The 19,133-nt window shown below is 33.7% G+C and overlaps 1 protein-coding gene across 1 annotated transcript in view; it reads left to right on the top strand.

The window, feature by feature from the left end:
- The window catches only part of LOC126744388 (leucine-zipper-like transcriptional regulator 1), a 126,619-nt gene that overhangs the window by 73,867 nt on the left and 33,619 nt on the right, over positions 1-19,133 (top strand). Inside the window, exons 6-7 of the mRNA XM_050451771.1 lie at positions 5,023-5,197; positions 13,893-14,023. Coding sequence (XP_050307728.1) covers positions 5,023-5,197; positions 13,893-14,023 — 306 coding nt within the window. The remainder of the gene's footprint in view (positions 1-5,022; positions 5,198-13,892; positions 14,024-19,133) is intronic.

Genomic DNA, 19,133 nt, shown 5'->3' with positions numbered 1-19,133 from the left:
TTCTTAAAAATTTCTGCATGTTCTTGCACTTCATCATTACTCTCAAGTAAATTCACGAGTTTCGCTTTTCCGATCGTGAATGGAGCTGACGTAGTATCGCATCCACTGAATGCATGAGCTAAAAGCACGTGTGGCCTAGCCGCGTTGTACTTGAAACTGCTGGGTCCATACAACCGCTCCGGGACTTTTCCTTTACTAGGCTTCAACAAAAAAGTTTGTTGGTCGACTGTAGCGTTAGCAGTGAGCAAAACCAGCAAGTCAATGTCCTCGCCAACGATAATTGCGCACTCATGCGTAGCAGAATGATCAAGAGCGCTTTGAACAATCGAACAGTCCGCATCCTCTAAAGCCTGCATTGATTCGAACCCTGATTCATTTAGTTTATCCAATAACATGAGAATAAACCGGTCCTTGTTTCGGTCGTTTGACAGAAAGGTTTCTTGTGACACTGATATCTTAGTGCTCTCATGAAAATCAATTTTGGCTGCGATGTGCTTAGTAGAACAACGTTGTCTTTTGTATGATTTCAAGCTGAAGCCTTCACTACCCTGCGGATATCCATCAAAGACGATTGAAGTTCTGTGCTGAGCGTACTGCACGTACTTCTCGCAGATAGCTGCCACGGTTTGGTTTGTATCCCACTTAACCTTATGCAGAAGAAATCCGCCATCAATAGCATAAAATGAATTTGTTTTCTCCTGTATCAGTTGTTTTTCCAATGATTCGAAACAAAGGTACATATACGATTTCACACCTTTCAGCATTCCAACTTTGTCGAAAAGCGACATAGGGTATGGAGCGAGTTCGTACTGGCGATACATTTCCAATTTCTCTCTATCCGGTTGTGTAATCAACATTCTCGAGAAAAGAGTGAGTGGATCGATCATCATGACTCTGTCCTTCGTTCTGATAGATGAAAACATGTTGGATATTGGCTTAACGGCATTGTTTCGTTTAAAATTCAAAGAACCAAAGCTGTCCATGTTTGCGTTTCCAACCATGCTTTTCAACATTGCGTAACCCTTCTCATGAGCTCGGTAAGAGTAAAAAAAGTAAGACATGCATTTTGTAGGTATTTTTGTCCTCTACATTTTTGCAATCCTTGCGATAGTAAAAAAAAAATTGTTTCTCAGTGAAAAAATGAAACAGGTCATTTTTGGTGACTTTGGCGCCCTCTAACTTTTCGAATTTTGGTTCTACAGCTTCGGGCCCATGAGATGAATTGTAGAGCACAAAAAGCTCTACATTTTATGTTGAATAAGTTTTTCTGTATGACTCGCTGTTTAGCTGGAAAATCGATTTGAAAAACTTTTTGAGTTTCCCAAAAAAGGGGGGGGGGGTGAGACTCTCAATTCCGAGGACTTAAGCTTTTCTTCGGAAATAGAATCGACCCTCAAAAAATTAGCGACTTGGATAGTTTTTAAAAAAAAAAATTACAGATTGACTGTACTATTAAACGACGATCATAAAATACAATTTGCTAGAACAAAAAAAGCTTAATCAATCTCGCCAGTATTGTCAGAGTCAGAACTGAAATCAGAGATATTGTCTTTGTCATCGTCGTCTTCGTCAGTCGTAATCACAAGTGGCAGAATGTCATAGGCATCACACACTTGTATTGCCTCCCAAGCCTTTTCAATTACCTTTTCTGTATGAAAAACATATTCTTGCCAATGATCTATAGAAATTTCGCTTATTACCCTTTCCCATGTAGTCAGAACTTCTGAAGGTGACTCCTTAAAATTGGAAATATATTGATCATATTTTCGTTTACATTCCGACCATACCATTTCAATTGCATTAAACTGGCAATGATATGGTGGCAGTCGTAAATTTTTGTGTCCTAAAGGTTTAACATATTCATTAAGGAAGTACTTTTTTTCACTAGGGCAGTTTCTGCGTGCAATACTCCATATTTTATCTTTCATGGCTTTTTCTGGAAAGCCAATATTCTTTTTCTTCAACCATTCGGTCAGTCTCTGGTTTGTCCAAGATTTTTTCGGGATTTCTTCTAATAAACCAGAATGGTAACTTGCATTGTCCATGATTATAAATGACTTTGGGGGAAGATTTGGAACCAGCTGAGTTTTAAACCAGTTTTCGAAGTTTTTCCTGTTCATATTGTCATGATAATCTCCCGTCTTTAATAATAATGGACCACGATATAACGATGACCTTAAAAATAAAAAATAATTCAATTCTCTTCTTTTAGAAATCATTCTTCCAGAACATAAATTTAATATAATTAATAAGTAATGTTCCATGCACATACGAGTAGTGTATGAAGTTAAATTCCCTCATATTGTCTTGAGAGAAATTATATGAAACTATGAAACAGATGAAATTATGAAGTTAGAGGGCCCTTACAAGGGCAATAGTTTTTATTCAAAAAAAAAATCTAAAAAGATAACCAGATAATTTTTACCTTCACTGTTTTCCAAAAATACCTTCTGCATACTGGCATAGTGAACTAAACGTGCCAAGGCGTTTTAAAACAACTATAATTCGTATAAAATTAGGACATGCTTGCTACCCAGCACACCTTAACAAAATTAAAGTATTACCTACTGATCTGTGCACAAATTGTAATGTTACAGGTGACCTAAATCACATATTTTTTGAATGTAAAAAATATACTGAAGAAATCGAGATACTAGTGGTTAATTTACGCGTAGAATGTAAAGTGGCTAGTCCATTTAATATTATGCATTTATTAGCACTAGAAAAAAAATGCTGCTTGAAGGAATATGTTAACACATTAAAATGAAAATATCATTCCAAAAAATAAAACATACAAACTCAAAAAAAAACACGCCATATTGCATTACCAAGTTAATGAAATTGCAACGATATGATTAAATACTTAAACGACGATCATAAAATACAATTTGCTAGAACAAAAAAAGCTTAATCAATCTCGCCAGTATTGTCAGAGTCAGAACTGAAATCAGAGATATTGTCTTCGTCATCGTCGTCTTCGTCAGTCGTAATCACAAGTGGCAGAATGTCATAGGCATCACACACTTGTATTGCCTCCCAAGCCTTTTCAATTACCTTTTCTGTATGAAAAACATATTCTTGCCAATGATCTATAGAAATTTCGCTTATTACCCTTTCCCATGTAGTCAGAACTTCTGAAGGTGACCCCTTAAAATTGGAAATATATTGATCATATTTTCGTTTACATTCCGACCATACCATTTCAATTGCATTAAACTGGCAATGATATGGTGGCAGTCGTAAATTTTTGTGTCCTAAAGGTTTAACATATTCATTAAGGAAGTACTTTTTTTCACTAGGGCAGTTTCTGCGTGCAATACTCCATATTTTATCTTTCATGGCTTTTTCTGGAAAGCCAATATTCTTTTTCTTCAACCATTCGGTCAGTCTCTGGTTTGTCCAAGATTTTCTCGGGATTTCTTCTAATAAACCAGAATGGTAACTTGCATTGTCCATGATTATAAATGACTTTGGGGGAAGATTTGGAACCAGCTGAGTTTTAAACCAGTTTTCGAAGTTTTTCCTGTTCATATTGTCATGATAATCTCCCGTCTTTAATAATAATGGACCACGATATAACGATGCCCTTAAAAATAAAAGATAATTCAATTCTCTTCTTTCAGAAATCATTCTTCCAGAACATAAATTTAATATAATTAATAAGTAATGTTCCATGCACATACGAGTAGTGTATGAAGTTAAATTCCCTCATATTGTCTTGAGAGAAATTATATGAAACTATGAAACAGATGAAATTATGAAGTTAGAGGGCCCTTACAAGGGCAATAGTTTTTATACAAAAAAAAAACTAAAAAGATAACCAGATAATTTTTACCTTCACTGTTTTTTCTTGAATCCGTGTGCTTGGTGTTATCTTGCCAGCTACTACGAAATGATCCCTTGCTAAAAATCCACGTCTCGTCAATAAAAACTCGAGTAAAACCTTCCGGACCTACATTTCTATTTTTGATATACTCCCTTAAAAAATTGATTCTTTTATGAACAATATTTGGCAAGTCCATTAAATATTTTCTGTTATTTGATTTTTTCCACTTGAAGCCTATACTTTTGATCCATCTTCTTAAGGACTCAATGGAAAACTCAAAATATTCAATTTCTTCCCTGAACTTTTCTCTTATTGTTGCCAATATTACATATTCTTTTCTGGCGTACATAGAATAAATTGTGTCCCGAATTTTATGTTTCAAATATGTTGTAATTTTGGTTTTTGCTGTCTTTTGCTTGGAAGATATACGGGCTGCGTAATCCTGATCTGATTTTATCCCATTCTTCATTATATTTGCGATCGTTGTTGTGCTCAATTTTGTTGCATCTGCGGCTCGCTGTATCACATTCTCAATTTGAAGTGCACTTCCGTTTCGGACTTGTTCCTTTTCCAGTTGAAAAAAAGCCAATAACACTTTTCGAAATAACTTTCAAGAACAAGTTGACAAACCAATATTTTTGATTGACAGTGACGGATATTTCACATAACCTAGTATATAAAAGATGAATAATCATCACCACATATTTTTTAAAAGTTTGTTGTCGCCGCTTTGGAATATGCTAAACAAAGATAAACAAAAATGACGTCATTACAAATGGGTATAAATTCGACTTTATCTAGATATTAAAAATAAGATAACATAAAAAAAAACATAATTTGCATAAAGGATAACGAATATTTTTAAATCAATTATCAAAGTGGTTAGAAATATGCGATACGTAATAATAGCAAATGAAATAAAATATAAAAATTGTAAAACTGGCTGCATGGGTAAATGCCACATGCCACCAAAAAAAAAGATATATCAAATTTTATTTGTTTATTTTGAAAAGAAAAACGTCATTAAGTGTTCTCTTTTTCGACTTCTATTTAAGTAGAATAGCATTCATTTGCTAGACTTCACCAGCCTTGCCGATTTAGAACAATTGAATACATTTTCTTTCTTTATTATTGTATTTCATAAATAAAAACCTTATTTATATATTTATTTGGTAAAAGCCTAAGATTATTTGTAGTTGGACAAGAATTTCTACTGAGCGAATTCTGAGAGGTGCTCCTCAGCCACCTGCCAGAAGATATGGACATACCATGGTATCTTTTGATAGGCATTTGTATGTTTTCGGCGGTGCAGCTGATGCTACGCTATCAAACGATCTTCACTGTTTTGATTTGGATTCTCAAACATGGAGTGTAAGTATTTGTTTAGGTTTTTGTATTCTGTTAGAGATGCTATTATATTAAATAATGATGACATGAAATTTACTAAAGCGATATTTTCATAATGTGATGATATTTTAAATAAATGATACCAGCGAAATTCATTTTAACAGTATTTACCCAGTTTCTTCGCCGAGTTGTAGCCGAATTTCATTTAAGGGATTATGGTTTAGGACTAAAAACAACATTGCTAAATTTTACTACACTGATTAGTCATAGCGATTTTATTGAAATTTGAGATAAGCTACTAAAAAAAAATAGTGCAATATAATATTCTTTTACAGTAATGTAAAACTATTAAATCAAATTATCTACTATACAGTGGTGTCGGGAAAAGTGAAAGATTTTAAGAATTTTACGTATTGTAATTATATTTAAGTGTTTACATCGTTATCGTACAATTTTATTTAATAAATCGCAACTCGTGTTTTTAAAAAATTAATTTATTAAACACAAGAATATAATTTAGGTTACAATGTTGCAAAGCTTACTTATGACTGCGCTAAGATGACTAATAACTACTCCTCTTTCACATCCTCTTTATATATACTTCTAAATGCTGAATAAGCTGTAATAATTATTATCTTAAAATAAACTTATAAGTGGCCATATAATTGTACGACAACAACGTAAAAACATTGACTCTATCTCCGCTTAGAACGGATTTAAAATTAATTCAGGTTGCTTTTAAGTATAGATTATTCCTATTTTTTGATAGGTAGAGTTCATTCTATACGGGATGTCCCAAAATTAGTGGACGAAACGCGAACCCTGTATTCAGATCAAAAATAACCTCACTTTTTCCTACAAACATATATCGGCAAACGCCCCCCAAGGGAGCTACGCCCCTGTTTTTTCCACTTATTTTCGAAACGGGTACATATCAAAATTTTAAATTTTGGTATTCTCCCAATTTTGATATGCTGAATTTAGTTGTCATTTCATAATTTTCATTATTTAGTCAGGTGCGTATCATTTAGAGGGTGAGCCTAAAAGAAATAGTTTGCAAAGTTTTTGTTTTTTTTTCTTTAAATTTTAAAAATTTAAAGCTTTTTACGTAAAATAGTACCTCTTGGTCAATAACGCTAGGAATTACCATTTTCGAGAAAAACGCATTTAAAAATAACGCTGCATAGTATTATTATTAACAATTTTTATTAAAACTCAATAGCACGCTTCAAAAGTAAATTGACAAATAAAATTGCAAACAGATAAAAATACTAATTTATTTGAGGCATATGTTCAAACAAGTTTCCGTTTTCCTGAATGCATAACCTGGATCTTTTTTGAATGTTTTGGGTCGATCTAAGAATTTCAAATCGATTTTCTCTTATTTGGCCTGCAGCTGCGAGAATTCGCCTCTGAAGCACTTCTGGAGTATAAATTTCGGTGGCATAAATAATATTGCACATATTACCTCAAAGATAATAATCCAGAGGATTAAGGTCGGGCGATCGTGCAGGCCAGTTTATTGGACCACCTCGGCCTATCCATCTGCCTGTAAAATTATTGTCCAGCCAGTTTCTCACACAGAAAAAACACTAAAGTATTTTAAACAATAGTACTATTATTGTGAGCACACTCATTGGTGCAAATAAAATGTGATTACACCAAGCATTAGACTCACATTCATTTAAATATAATTATATTGTTAAAATTATATTGCCCTACTGTTAAATTATATATAAAGAATATTCACCTAATAAGCTCTTGTACTTAAAATAAAATGAAGCATCTAATTAAATCAATTAAAAACTATAGCTAAAGGAACGATAGTTCTGTTTAAATCAAAATGTTACATGTATTGTAGCTATTAGATATATTATTGTGTAAATCTTGCTTTATATTCAGCTGAATTATTAGCCTTATTTATGCCAATTATAAGAGATCGGAAACAATAAAAAATTCCATTGGATGAAATTCGGCGCAATGTTTTCAATGATACACTATTGTTGGCTCAACAGTTATACTATCCATTCGACATTATTATGTATTTTAAAGACGCAATCGACCGATCCCTTGATCCCGTGTCGCATTCGCTTTCTGGCTTTTGTGTTTGTGGGTTGTTTTTTGGTTCATGGTAATCAGGTGATTTTTTCTGGGTAATGGAGGCAATAATTTTTACAATAGATGGACCGTTAGATTCCTGGGGCATGAAGGACTTAATTCCTGTCTTTAAAGGTACGTAATAAGATACTTTTATCATGTACCTTGGATTTATTCATGTAGTTAAACGTTTATTAGTATTTATTTTATTGATAATACACACCATAAACATAGTGGTTATCTATAGGAATTGCATTTCAATCCTCTGAATTTCTGTTTTAATATTATATGTTATGTATATTTATATATTAATATTATATGTTCTTTTTTAATATTATATGTTAAGTAATCTCTTGGTTGTAAGCAATTAAGTATAATATGCTTAGATTAATAACCAAAACATAAGCAAGAAATATGTTTTTTTTTTGTAGAAGTTCACATACCAAATTGGAAAATATTTGTTAATTTTTTTAAATTTTTGTTTCTTTATTAAAGCTCTTTTAAATTTTTTATAGTTTTTTATTGTATTTTGTACTAAGGGTAAGTATGTATTATTATAATTATTATGCATGCATATATTATATAATTGTATGTGTTATGTACCGGGTGGCCAACTAAGAATGGACGTCGGCGATATCTCAGGCCCTAATAGTCGTAGCCCCTTGAAAAAAAAAATTTTGTAATAAAAGTGGCCAAAAAAAAATGCTGGAAATTATTTTGAAGTTCATTGGTCAACCGCTAGAGGGCGCGACAGCTTCTTTAAATCTTAAAATTGCATTTTTGCCAAAAAACCTCCAATAACGTACACCTCAAAATATTATATTAATATTCTAGGAAGATTTCCTCACAAAAAAGTTTCTACAAAAATTTCTGTCAGTTGTCAAATAAAGTGGTGGGGGGCGTTTTTAGCTTGAATAAAGAAAACAGCTGAAAATCAGCTATGATTGGACCGATTTTTTTTAAACATATTTTTTTTATGTCTATTGTTGGCTTATTTTTTCAACCAAAAAAAAATTTCAAATTACTTTTCCTAAAATCCGCTAGAGGGCGTTGACTTGTAACTAACCCTTTCTGTCGGATTATTTCAAAAAACTCAAATGCAACTATATATATTTTTTTACGTCATTAAAAGCGGGGAAGAAAACCAAAGAAACTGGTGAAAACGGCACTTCGATATCATTTCTTAAACAAAAGTTATAAAAAAAAAGTGTCCATTCGAAAATAAAAATGACAAAAATGGCGATAAACTCCTATTTGCTTAGACAAACTGAATAAACTCCTTTTATACAAGTATTTTTTAAAGAAACAAACTCACAGTACTCTTTTAGAAAATCCGACATACAGGATTGATTGTTATACGTTTATTTATACAGGGTGTTAACTAAACCAAGTTGACCAAATGGGCCTATTTTGGGAAAACTGTGCATAGGAAAGTTGAGTTAGTAGGCTATGGAAACAAAAGTGGCAGGTAACCATGGAAGCAAAATATGTAAATATTTCAGTTAAATGTCATTTTAGCGTCTCTTCTTGCGATTGTTAAAGCGTTTTTAAGTCTCGCTAATAACATCCAATAGTTTTCTTGTTAGTTCGCCGTATTGTGAACTTTGTTTTTCCAGTTTTCCGTGTTGTTCCAGTTTTTCGTGTTGTGCCAGTTGTTCGTATTGTTCCAGTTTTTCCTGTTTTGTTCCAGTTTTTTGTGTTTTGTTCAAGGTTTTTGTTCCTTAACTTTTTATCTCTGTTTTTCGTATTGCTTTGTTTAACAATGCTTTACACAAACGAAGAGGCGTTTGACATAATAGGTACTTATTTTTAATGTATGAGAAATGCCACAGTTGCTGCAAGGGTGTATGCGCATCAGTTTCCTGATAGACGCCATCCTACTGCAAAAGTTTTTCTTCGGATCATACATCGTTTGCGAACGACTGGAAACGTTCGGCTGCCCGTGTTTCGGAGATAACGCAGGGGACGCACCGAAGACAACATAATAAATGTTTTAGCCTACGTCGAGTTTAATCCTCACTTAAGTACTAGAACAATAGCGCACGACCTGGGAGTAAATCGAACTACTGTTCAGAATATTCTTAAGGAGTACAGGTAAGCGATCTTTTGGATATTAATCTTCACTATACGCGATGAGACTTAATTTTCCTATGGAGAGTTCATTTTTTGATGATGATGCTTTAAATGTAAAATTAATTAATTTTTACACGAAAAGCACCAGATTGGTCTATTCTGTTGAATCAGCAGTCATCATCTTGTTCCAGGTTTCATCCATATCATTTAGTCCTGCATCAAGAATTAAGTGCACAAGATTTTGACCGAAGGCTAGACCATTGTCACTGGCTTTTGGGTATGATTGTAGAGGATCCTCAGGTGCTTTCAAACATATTATGGACAGATGAGGCTACATTTCACAGCAATGGAGGCGTGAATCTCCACAATATTCATTACTGGTCACCAACGAATCCGCACTGTATGCGAGAAGTCCAGCATCAAGGCCGTTGGTCTTAAATTGTTGGGCAGGAAAATTAGGAGGTCGAATTATCGGCCCATTTTTTTTAACAACGCACTAAATGGTGCAAATTATTTGCAGTTTTTAAGGGAGGAATTGCCAATTTTATTAGAGAATGTGCCACTTGAAATTCGCCAACGAGTGATGTTCCAGCACGGTGGCGAATTTCAAGTGGCACATTCTCTAATAAAATTGGCAATTCCTCCCTTAAAAACTGCAAATAATTTGCACCATTTAGTGCGTTGTTAAAAAAAATGGGCCGATAATTCGACCTCCTAATTTTCCTGCCCAACAATTTAAGACCAACGGCCTTGATGCTGGACTTCTCGCATACAGTGCGGATTCGTTGGTGACCAGTAATGAATATTGTGGAGATTCACGCCTCCATTGCTGTGAAATGTAGCCTCATCTGTCCATAATATGTTTGAAAGCACCTGAGGATCCTCTACAATCATACCCAAAAGCCAGTGACAATGGTCTAGCCTTCGGTCAAAATCTTGTGCACTTAATTCTTGATGCAGGACTAAATGATATGGATGAAACCTGGAACAAGATGATGACTGCTGATTCAACAGAATAGACCAATCTGGTGCTTTTCGTGTAAAAATTAATTAATTTTACATTTAAAGCATCATCATCAAAAAATGAACTCTCCATAGGAAAATTAAGTCTCATCGCGTATAGTGAAGATTAATATCCAAAAGATCGCTTACCTGTACTCCTTAAGAATATTCTGAACAGTAGTTCGATTTACTCCCAGGTCGTGCGCTATTGTTCTAGTACTTAAGTGAGGATTAAACTCGACGTAGGCTAAAACATTTATTATGTTGTCTTCGGTGCGTCCCCTGCGTTATCTCCGAAACACGGGCAGCCGAACGTTTCCAGTCGTTCGCAAACGATGTATGATCCGAAGAAAAACTTTTGCAGTAGGATGGCGTCTATCAGGAAACTGATGCGCATACACCCTTGCAGCAACTGTGGCATTTCTCATACATTAAAAATAAGTACCTATTATGTCAAACGCCTCTTCGTTTGTGTAAAGCATTGTTAAACAAAGCAATACGAAAAACAGAGATAAAAAGTTAAGGAACAAAAACCTTGAACAAAACACAAAAAACTGGAACAAAACAGGAAAAACTGGAACAATACGAACAACTGGCACAACACGAAAAACTGGAACAACACGGAAAACTGGAAAAACAAAGTTCACAATACGGCGAACTAACAAGAAAACTATTGGATGTTATTAGCGAGACTTAAAAACGCTTTAACAATCGCAAGAAGAGACGCTAAAATGACATTTAACTGAAATATTTACATATTTTGCTTCCATGGTTACCTGCCACTTTTGTTTCCATAGCCTACTAACTCAACTTTCCTATGCACAGTTTTCCCAAAATAGGCCCATTTGGTCAACTTGGTTTAGTTAACACCCTGTATAAATAAACGTATAACAATCAATCATGTATGTCGGATTTTCTAAAAGAGTACTGTGAGTTTGTTTCTTTAAAAAATACTTGTATAAAAGGAGTTTATTCAGTTTGTCTAAGCAAATAGGAGTTTATCGCCATTTTTGTCATTTTTATTTTCGAATGGACACTTTTTTTTTATAACTTTTGTTTAAGAAATGATATCGAAGTGCCGTTTTCACCAGTTTCTTTGGTTTTCTTCCCCGCTTTTAATGACGTAAAAAAATATATATAATTGCATTTGAGTTTTTTTAAATAATCCGTCAGAAAGGGTTAGTCACAAGTCAACGCCCTCTAGCGGATTTTAGGAAAAGTAATTTGAATTTTTTTTTTGGTTGAAAAAATAAGGCAACAATAGACTTAAAAAAAAAAATGTTTAAAAAAAATCGGTCTAGTCACAGCTGATTTTCAGCTGTTTTCTTTATTCAAGCTAAAAACGCCCCCCACCACTTTATGTGACAACTGACAGAAATTTTTGTAGAAACTTTTTTGTGAGGAAATCTTCCTAGAATATTAATATAATATTTTGAGGTGTACGTTATTGGAGGTTTTTTGGCAAAAATGCAATTTTAAGATTTAAAGAAGCTGTGGCGCCCTCTAGCGGTTGACCAATGAACTTCAAAATAATTTCCAGCATTTTTTTTTGACCACTTTTATTACAATTTTTTTTTTTCAAGGCGCTACGACTATTAGGGCCTGAGATATCGCCGACGTCCATTCTTAGTTGGCCACCCGGTACATACCTACCTACTTTTTTATTTGTGAAAATATACATCTACCTACATACCTGTATATTTATTATATCTCTATGGTTACCTAAAATTTTTTTGCATAATATAGTGTAGGTATTATAGTTAATATATTTTATAACATTTTCGAGCTTATCTACTCGCATAGGCTAACTTTAAATAAATAATGTTATGAATATACGTCCGAAAATGCTTTATATTCAAGATAAAGGGTGTATAAAATGTTAAAAGAAATTTTAACCCTTTGTTACTCTGCACACCCCATATCTTGAATCAAAGCATTTTCGGATTTATATTCATAACATTTTTTTATTTAAAGTTAGCTAAGGAATCCGCTCTTAATTTCAAATAAACTTCAATCATTCATTTAAACGTACTCAAGTATCAAATCAAAAAGAACCGTTATTTCAATTAAAAAAATATATATTTGAAACAAATATAGACGTATATTAATTTAAAAATTACTTTAAATTTATTTAAGTATAGAATAGTTTCATTGAAATAAAGGATATCAATAAATCAACAATATTCTTCCTTTAACGTAAATATACTTTCATTATCTGTAACACGAAATGCTTTCAATCCAAAAAGTAGTTAAAATTGTTTCAAGAAAACCTATGTTAATTTTATTTTACCTTATGTTTGCCACCAAAGAACCTTATAATTAAAATCCAATGCCAACTATTGTTAATGGCTTCATTGAAAATCAATGAGTGCTTATAGTTGAGACTAAGATAGTGTATATTCAGTAATCAATCAACCATGCTGCTGTTGTAAACCAAACACTGATATACTCGAGGATTACGGAATATAGCGTGTCATTGGCTTAATAATATTACTTTTGAAAAAACGATAGTGTTTTATGTGTGCACCTGTCGGCTGTAGTGAGCTGGTGCCCCATCATGCTGAAAAATCATTTCCAGCCGAGTTTCTATGGGAACATAGTCCAGTAAATCTCTGAGATTGTTTTGAAGAAAATTTAAATAATGACGAGCAGTTAACCTGTGTGGCAAAATAATTGGGCCTATCAATTTATCTCCTATGAAACCCGCTCATACGTTAAAGGAAAATCTATGCTGAAAGTTAGTTCGTCGAACTACTCTCGGATTCTCGATGCTCCAAAAATGAGTATTACGGCTGTTAAAGCCCTTACTCCTAGAAAAAGTTGCCTCATCTGACCACAAAATTTTTTGACGAAGATTTGGGTGATTTAAAATCCAATGACAAAAGTCTACTTGAGCTGGAAAATCGTTTTGAAATGAAAGCACTGTATACAGATATGACCCAAATCCTAAAAAAAGACATTTAATACTGAACTCTAAATTACCTGTAGCTCCGACCTCAGTCCGGGAATGTTGTTATTATTATTCTTTATTTTTATTTACGTTTTATTATTGTTATTATTATGTATAGGTGCAATAAGTTATTACGTACAAGTAGTATACTACTACTTCTATGATTATTGTTTATTTACTGGTAAATTGAAATTAATCATTTTGTAATATTTTTTTTTCATTATTGTAAATAAACTGATTTATAATTATTAATTTTATTATTTCCTTAGAAAAAGATAGAATTAAGAAATAGATTTAGAAGAAAGAATTAGAAAAAGATACCAATGCCTCGTAATATTTTTTTTAAATTTTGATGCAAAAGATACAGCTCCCCCCCCCCACCAACGACAGACGCTTGCTGAAATAAAATTTAAAATAATCGAGTTCGAATCTCGAACACCAGCGTACTGTCGAGGCGGAGACGTTGCAACATCTCGCCTGTTAGGGACTTTATATGTGTAGTGATCCATTTGCCAATCTGTATATTCATCTCTCAACTGTCTTATAGTGAGATAATTCTTGTTTATTATTTTTTAAATAATTACTAAAATATTTTAGGTCGTTTTGCCAGATCCTGATTCTTTTGCTCCATCAGGCAGGCTTTTTCATGCGTCTGCCGTCGTTAACGATGCGATGTTTATCTTTGGAGGAACTGTGGATAACAATGTTCGAAGCGGAGAAATGTTCAGGTTTGTTACCAATTGAATATATTTATTAACTAACTTCCTATATGTTAAATAGTCAAAACCAATAGTTTAGAGACCAAAATATTTTATTGCACTTTTAGTTCCGATATTTTTAAGTGGAAATATAGAGGGTATAACGGTATAAGGGTACCCCCTGTAAGTTTCTAGGATCGGATTTTTCAATAAAACGTTTCAGAAAAAAGTTGTTCAGATTGCACTTAAAAATTTAGTGGTGACCTTGTTCTTGACCCCAAAGTCATTCGAAAGTCAACTTTTCTTTTTTAAATGGAAACCCCTATTTTTTATTTCGGAATCAGAAATAGCGGAAAATTTTACTTTCAGATATATATTTAACCTTGGGATCGAAGTAACTCTTTAAGGTTAAACGGTTTTTGCAACGAGAATTGGCATTTTTTATTCCGGAACCATAAAAGGCGAAACATCTTCCGTTTTGTTTTTTTTTTGACTGGGGATTTTGTACATTCTAATTGAAATTTTATTTTTTACATTAAAACGGCCTTTGTGCGTCTTATTGAACGAGACAGAATATCCATTCTTATGGCTGATCATCAAAGATCTTACAGCGATGTAAGACCCCGTTCGCACCGAGACACCGGTGTCCGCCACCGGTGTCAGCTACCAGTGTCCACTTTTAGCAATGCATTGTTTTAAATGCGCGTTTTCAGACGGAGCGTTTCGCTCGCCACGTCACTGAACGCCGCGACACAGGCTCCCGCCACCGGCCGACCACTCGACACTAGAGATGTGTCGACCCAGCTATTTTTTAATAGCAGTTGCTTTTGCTACTGCTACACAAAAATAGCAGTTAATTAAAGCTGCTATTTAAATAGCAGTTGCTACAGTGTTACTTTATAAGTAGCGAGTAGCGTTGAAGACAATGACAAATAACTTTATAAAGAATATTTGCTTTTTTTTTAATTTATTAACTAAATTTTGAATTTTCATTTTGAAAATGTTTGTCATTCGGTGTTTTTTTGTTTTAAGCAATATTTTGTTGAAACTTTTAGTGTAGGTGCTCGTTGTCTTCACTTTTTGTTTAATAAATTACAACTCAAACCTCAAACTCTCAAATGTTAATTATCGAAATAAGAAATTTCACCGCAAATAATACAACAAAATTGTTAGATCAGCATACATGGCAGGTGGTAGTGATCCCTAGAAGTCCTGAAACTCTTCAAGCGTTCAAGGAGAGGTATGAAACAAAATACTGTGATTGGTAGTAGGCGCAAACGCCTGGGATTCACAGACAGGGCTTTATTCTCGATTTGTTATTGTTTTTCTGTCTCGATTGGCCGGCGCCTGGGATTCACCGTCGGTAAACCAATGGGAATGGGGGTTATTTGCCTTTTTTGGTGGGCGATTGGCCACATCCAGTCCTATGTGTTAGGTATTGTGGAAAAAGTAGCATATATAATGTAGTATCATAATAAGATAAAATACAATAGAAAGGTGTGAAATATTTCAAAATATTAATTCAAAGTTAGTGTGCTGTGTTTGCTTGTTCGAAGATTAGAATTTAAAAAGGTAAATTGCATTGAATATGTTTTGAAGATGTTATTTATTTGTATATTTATTTAGGTTCTTTTATTCAACTAACAACATGAATAAGAAATCAGATATTTGGAACTGCTTCTCAGTATCAGATGAAGATAAAAGCAAAGCCAAGTGTAATATATGTAAGTCAGTTTTTTTATATAAGACGTCTGTAACGAACCTTAAAGCACACCGAGAGATCCTTAGAGTCCGAATCCTGAATACTCCGTTTCCCGTTTCTGTTACACTCATCGAATTGCACTTCGCGTCGCAGTCGTATCGTGCTATTGCTATTCCATTTCCCAGCTATCGTGACATTCGTGACACTCGCGTCAATAGCCCCGTCATAGCTCCGTATGCAACTTTAGTTGCTACAAAAATAGCAGCTATTTTTGAAGCCCTAGCAGCTAACATTATTAGAAATCAAATAGCAGTTAAAAAATAGCAGGCTGCTATTTAGCAACCCATCTCTACTCGACACGTTTTATTTGGTTAGCAGAACACTAGTATGAATTGAGACGTTCACACCGGGCGACTATTTGTGGCGCGATTTTTTTTTAAAGAAGAAAAATTGAAAAAATCGAAATAATGAATTTTGAGTGCAATACAGAGGACTTTATAAGCGCCATCGAAGGGGAACCCGTTATTTGGGACCATAAATTAAATGAGTATAGCAATAAAATTGCTAAAAAAAATGCGTGAGAGCGAGTGATAAAAGTTTTCGTGGAAGATTTTGATACCAAGGAAACTATAGAAAAAAATAATATAGGTATGTATATCTTTAATTTATTATGATTGAGTTAAAGATAAATAATAATAATTGGGTATTAAAAACCATATATTTTTTAAAATTTTGTTGATTTGCCATGGCACTTGACCTTCATTCATGAAGTAATTTGAAAAATTGTCTCGAATTCCATTGGCTGTTCTACCTCCTTGTGCTGAATTGACAGTCATATCTTTTAAGCTTTCACCCTCGATGCTTAAAGTATCATCAAAGTTCTATCAATCTCGCTCTCTCACAAAATTGTGAAGTACGCAACAGGCTTTTATTATATCTTCCGCAAGTGGAACAGCAACATTTAAAGGTCTGTGAAAAATTCGGCATTTATTAGCCAATATACCGAAGGTACATTCAATATAACGTCTAGCTCGGCATAGTCGATAGTTATAAACTTTTTTCTTGATAGGCAAGAAATTTTCGCCATAAGGTCGTAGCAAAAATTGTGTGATTCCAAATCCTTTATCACCTATAATGACGTATGGTAATTCAATGTTAGAACCCTCTAGTTTAGCATAAGCCGGAATATTTTATTTATTTTCCATTAGTCTTTTATAGAGAGTTGAACTTTTAAACACAGTAGAATCAGAAGATTTTCCATATGCTCCAACATCCACGTACGAAAATCGGTAATTAGCATCACATACTGCCAGTAACAAAATAGAGAAGAAATGCTTATAATTATAAAACATGGATCCGCTATTATTTGGCTCTATAACTCTGATGAGTTTACCATGTATCGCACCTACACAATTTGGAAAATTGGCATGTTTATAAAATCCTTGAACAACTTTTAGCCAGCCTTCCTTCGTTGGATTTGGGATGCATTTTGTCTTTATATTTTCCCAAATTACATGACAAACTTCTCTTATAATTTCACTAACAGTTAAAACACGAAGTCTATAATTAAAATGCAGTTCCATCATTGAACATCCAGTAGCTAGATACCTAAAAAAGGATTTTCATTTTTTAACATTTTTATTTTATGATTTCAGCCACTATCGCTCAGCGGAAATGGAAAAGCATAAGAGATAGCTATAGCAGAGAGCTCCTTAAACAAAAAAACATAAAATCGGGATCAGGTGCAAAAAACAGAAAATAATATGTTTTTTTTAATCAATTAAGTTTTTTACAAACTGTGGCTAAAGCCACAATGTCAAGTCTTGAGGAAACCGAAGTAGAAGAAGAAATCACTAGCGGTGATAATGAAGATACACAAAAAGAAGCAACTGGATTAAAACATATACCCAAACGGCGTAAAACTTTAAAAGAAGTTAAAGAAGAAAATGCTCTTTTTAATGTAATAAAAAATAAATTATCCGAAACAATAACGAAAGTAGCCGTCCACAAATTAATTATGACGAGGATACAACGTTTTTGTTATCATTGATTCCAGAATTAAGAAAAATTCCAAATAATTTTAAATTGGATGTAAAAATGGAACTCATGAATGTTTTTAAGAGAGCAAATTACGGGTTTCAACAGGGTTCTCTATTTCCTGCTACCTCGCAATATCCAGCGTATCCACCGAACTAGTCACATCATCATAATCTCCCAGGTTCCCATCCACCACAGACTACACTTCCAACTCTCCATCAAACCCTGATTACTACCTTGTGCTTGACATCTCCTACAGATTCACAGAGCTGACATTACAGTGATAATTCCTTTATTGATTTTAATCAATAATGTATTATCTTTCGTAATTTGTAGTTATAATTAATTATAAATAATTTTATTAAAGGTAAACATGAATGTCTCTTTTTCACTTACCTTAATGTAATGTAACCATAAGTTTTTCGTTTGGAGAAATAGCTTTTTTGAAAATAGTGTCTTGTTTTTGAAGGTTTTCTTGTAATAAATTTAAATGTTCATTAAAAGAACCCGTGGACATTCGGAAATATTGAAAAAAAGTTTTTTCATCTTGCTCTGGCAACAAAGTATTAAATAGCCCTTTTTGATGTCTGTCACTTAACAATGGATGTATCCATAGCTTTTTAGGATTATTTCTTCTTTGCCTACGCCGCCGTCGAATTATTAATAATGCAGCCGACATCAAAACTGCTTCCTCTATATCCATTTTGGAACTATTTATATTCAGAGAAATCTGCTCAGTTTCTGTCGCAGCGGCTGTGGCGCGACGTGGCGGCCACCAGTGTCAGACACCGGTGGCGGCGAAAAGTGGCCCGGTGCGAAACGGGTCTAAGACAGCTTTTTAATGAAATTCTTCATGCAAACGTTACACCAATTTGGGAAAATGCAGTTAAAATAACAATTGAGCATTTTAATAATATCAGAAATAATTTTAAATATTTGCCTAAGTCAGGTAGACCCTGAAGAACCACCAGCGACGAAAAGCAATCAGATGATCTTTTATCATACTAGTACCCGACGAGTTTGATTATAATAAGTCATATGTCTGTTTAGCGAAAATTAAGAAGTATCCATTTCTACCTTTACAAAATTTAATCTAGTGCAACCTCTAAATGAGGATGATCCTGATCGCCATATGGAATTATCTGATGTGATGATGATAAATATTGATTATGACTAATTTTTCGCTTAAGAAAATGTAATCGCTGGTAGCTATGAAACACTTTTAAGAGATGCAATAATATCAAAAATTAGACGCATAACAGGTAGAAACTTTAATAAAACTTGGTTTCAGCAAGACGGTGCTCCAACGCACTACGGAAGAGACGTAATAAGGTTGTTAAATGAAACCTGTCTTAATCAATGGATCGGCCAAAGAGGATCGATTGAATGGTCTCCACGTTC

This window comes from Anthonomus grandis, chromosome 14 (genome assembly GCF_022605725.1).
Source record: "Anthonomus grandis grandis chromosome 14, icAntGran1.3, whole genome shotgun sequence".
In the NCBI taxonomy this organism is placed as follows: Eukaryota; Metazoa; Arthropoda; class Insecta; order Coleoptera; family Curculionidae; genus Anthonomus; species Anthonomus grandis.
The sequence above is the reverse complement of the archived record's forward strand: the minus strand, read 5'-3'. Positions and strand labels throughout refer to the sequence as shown.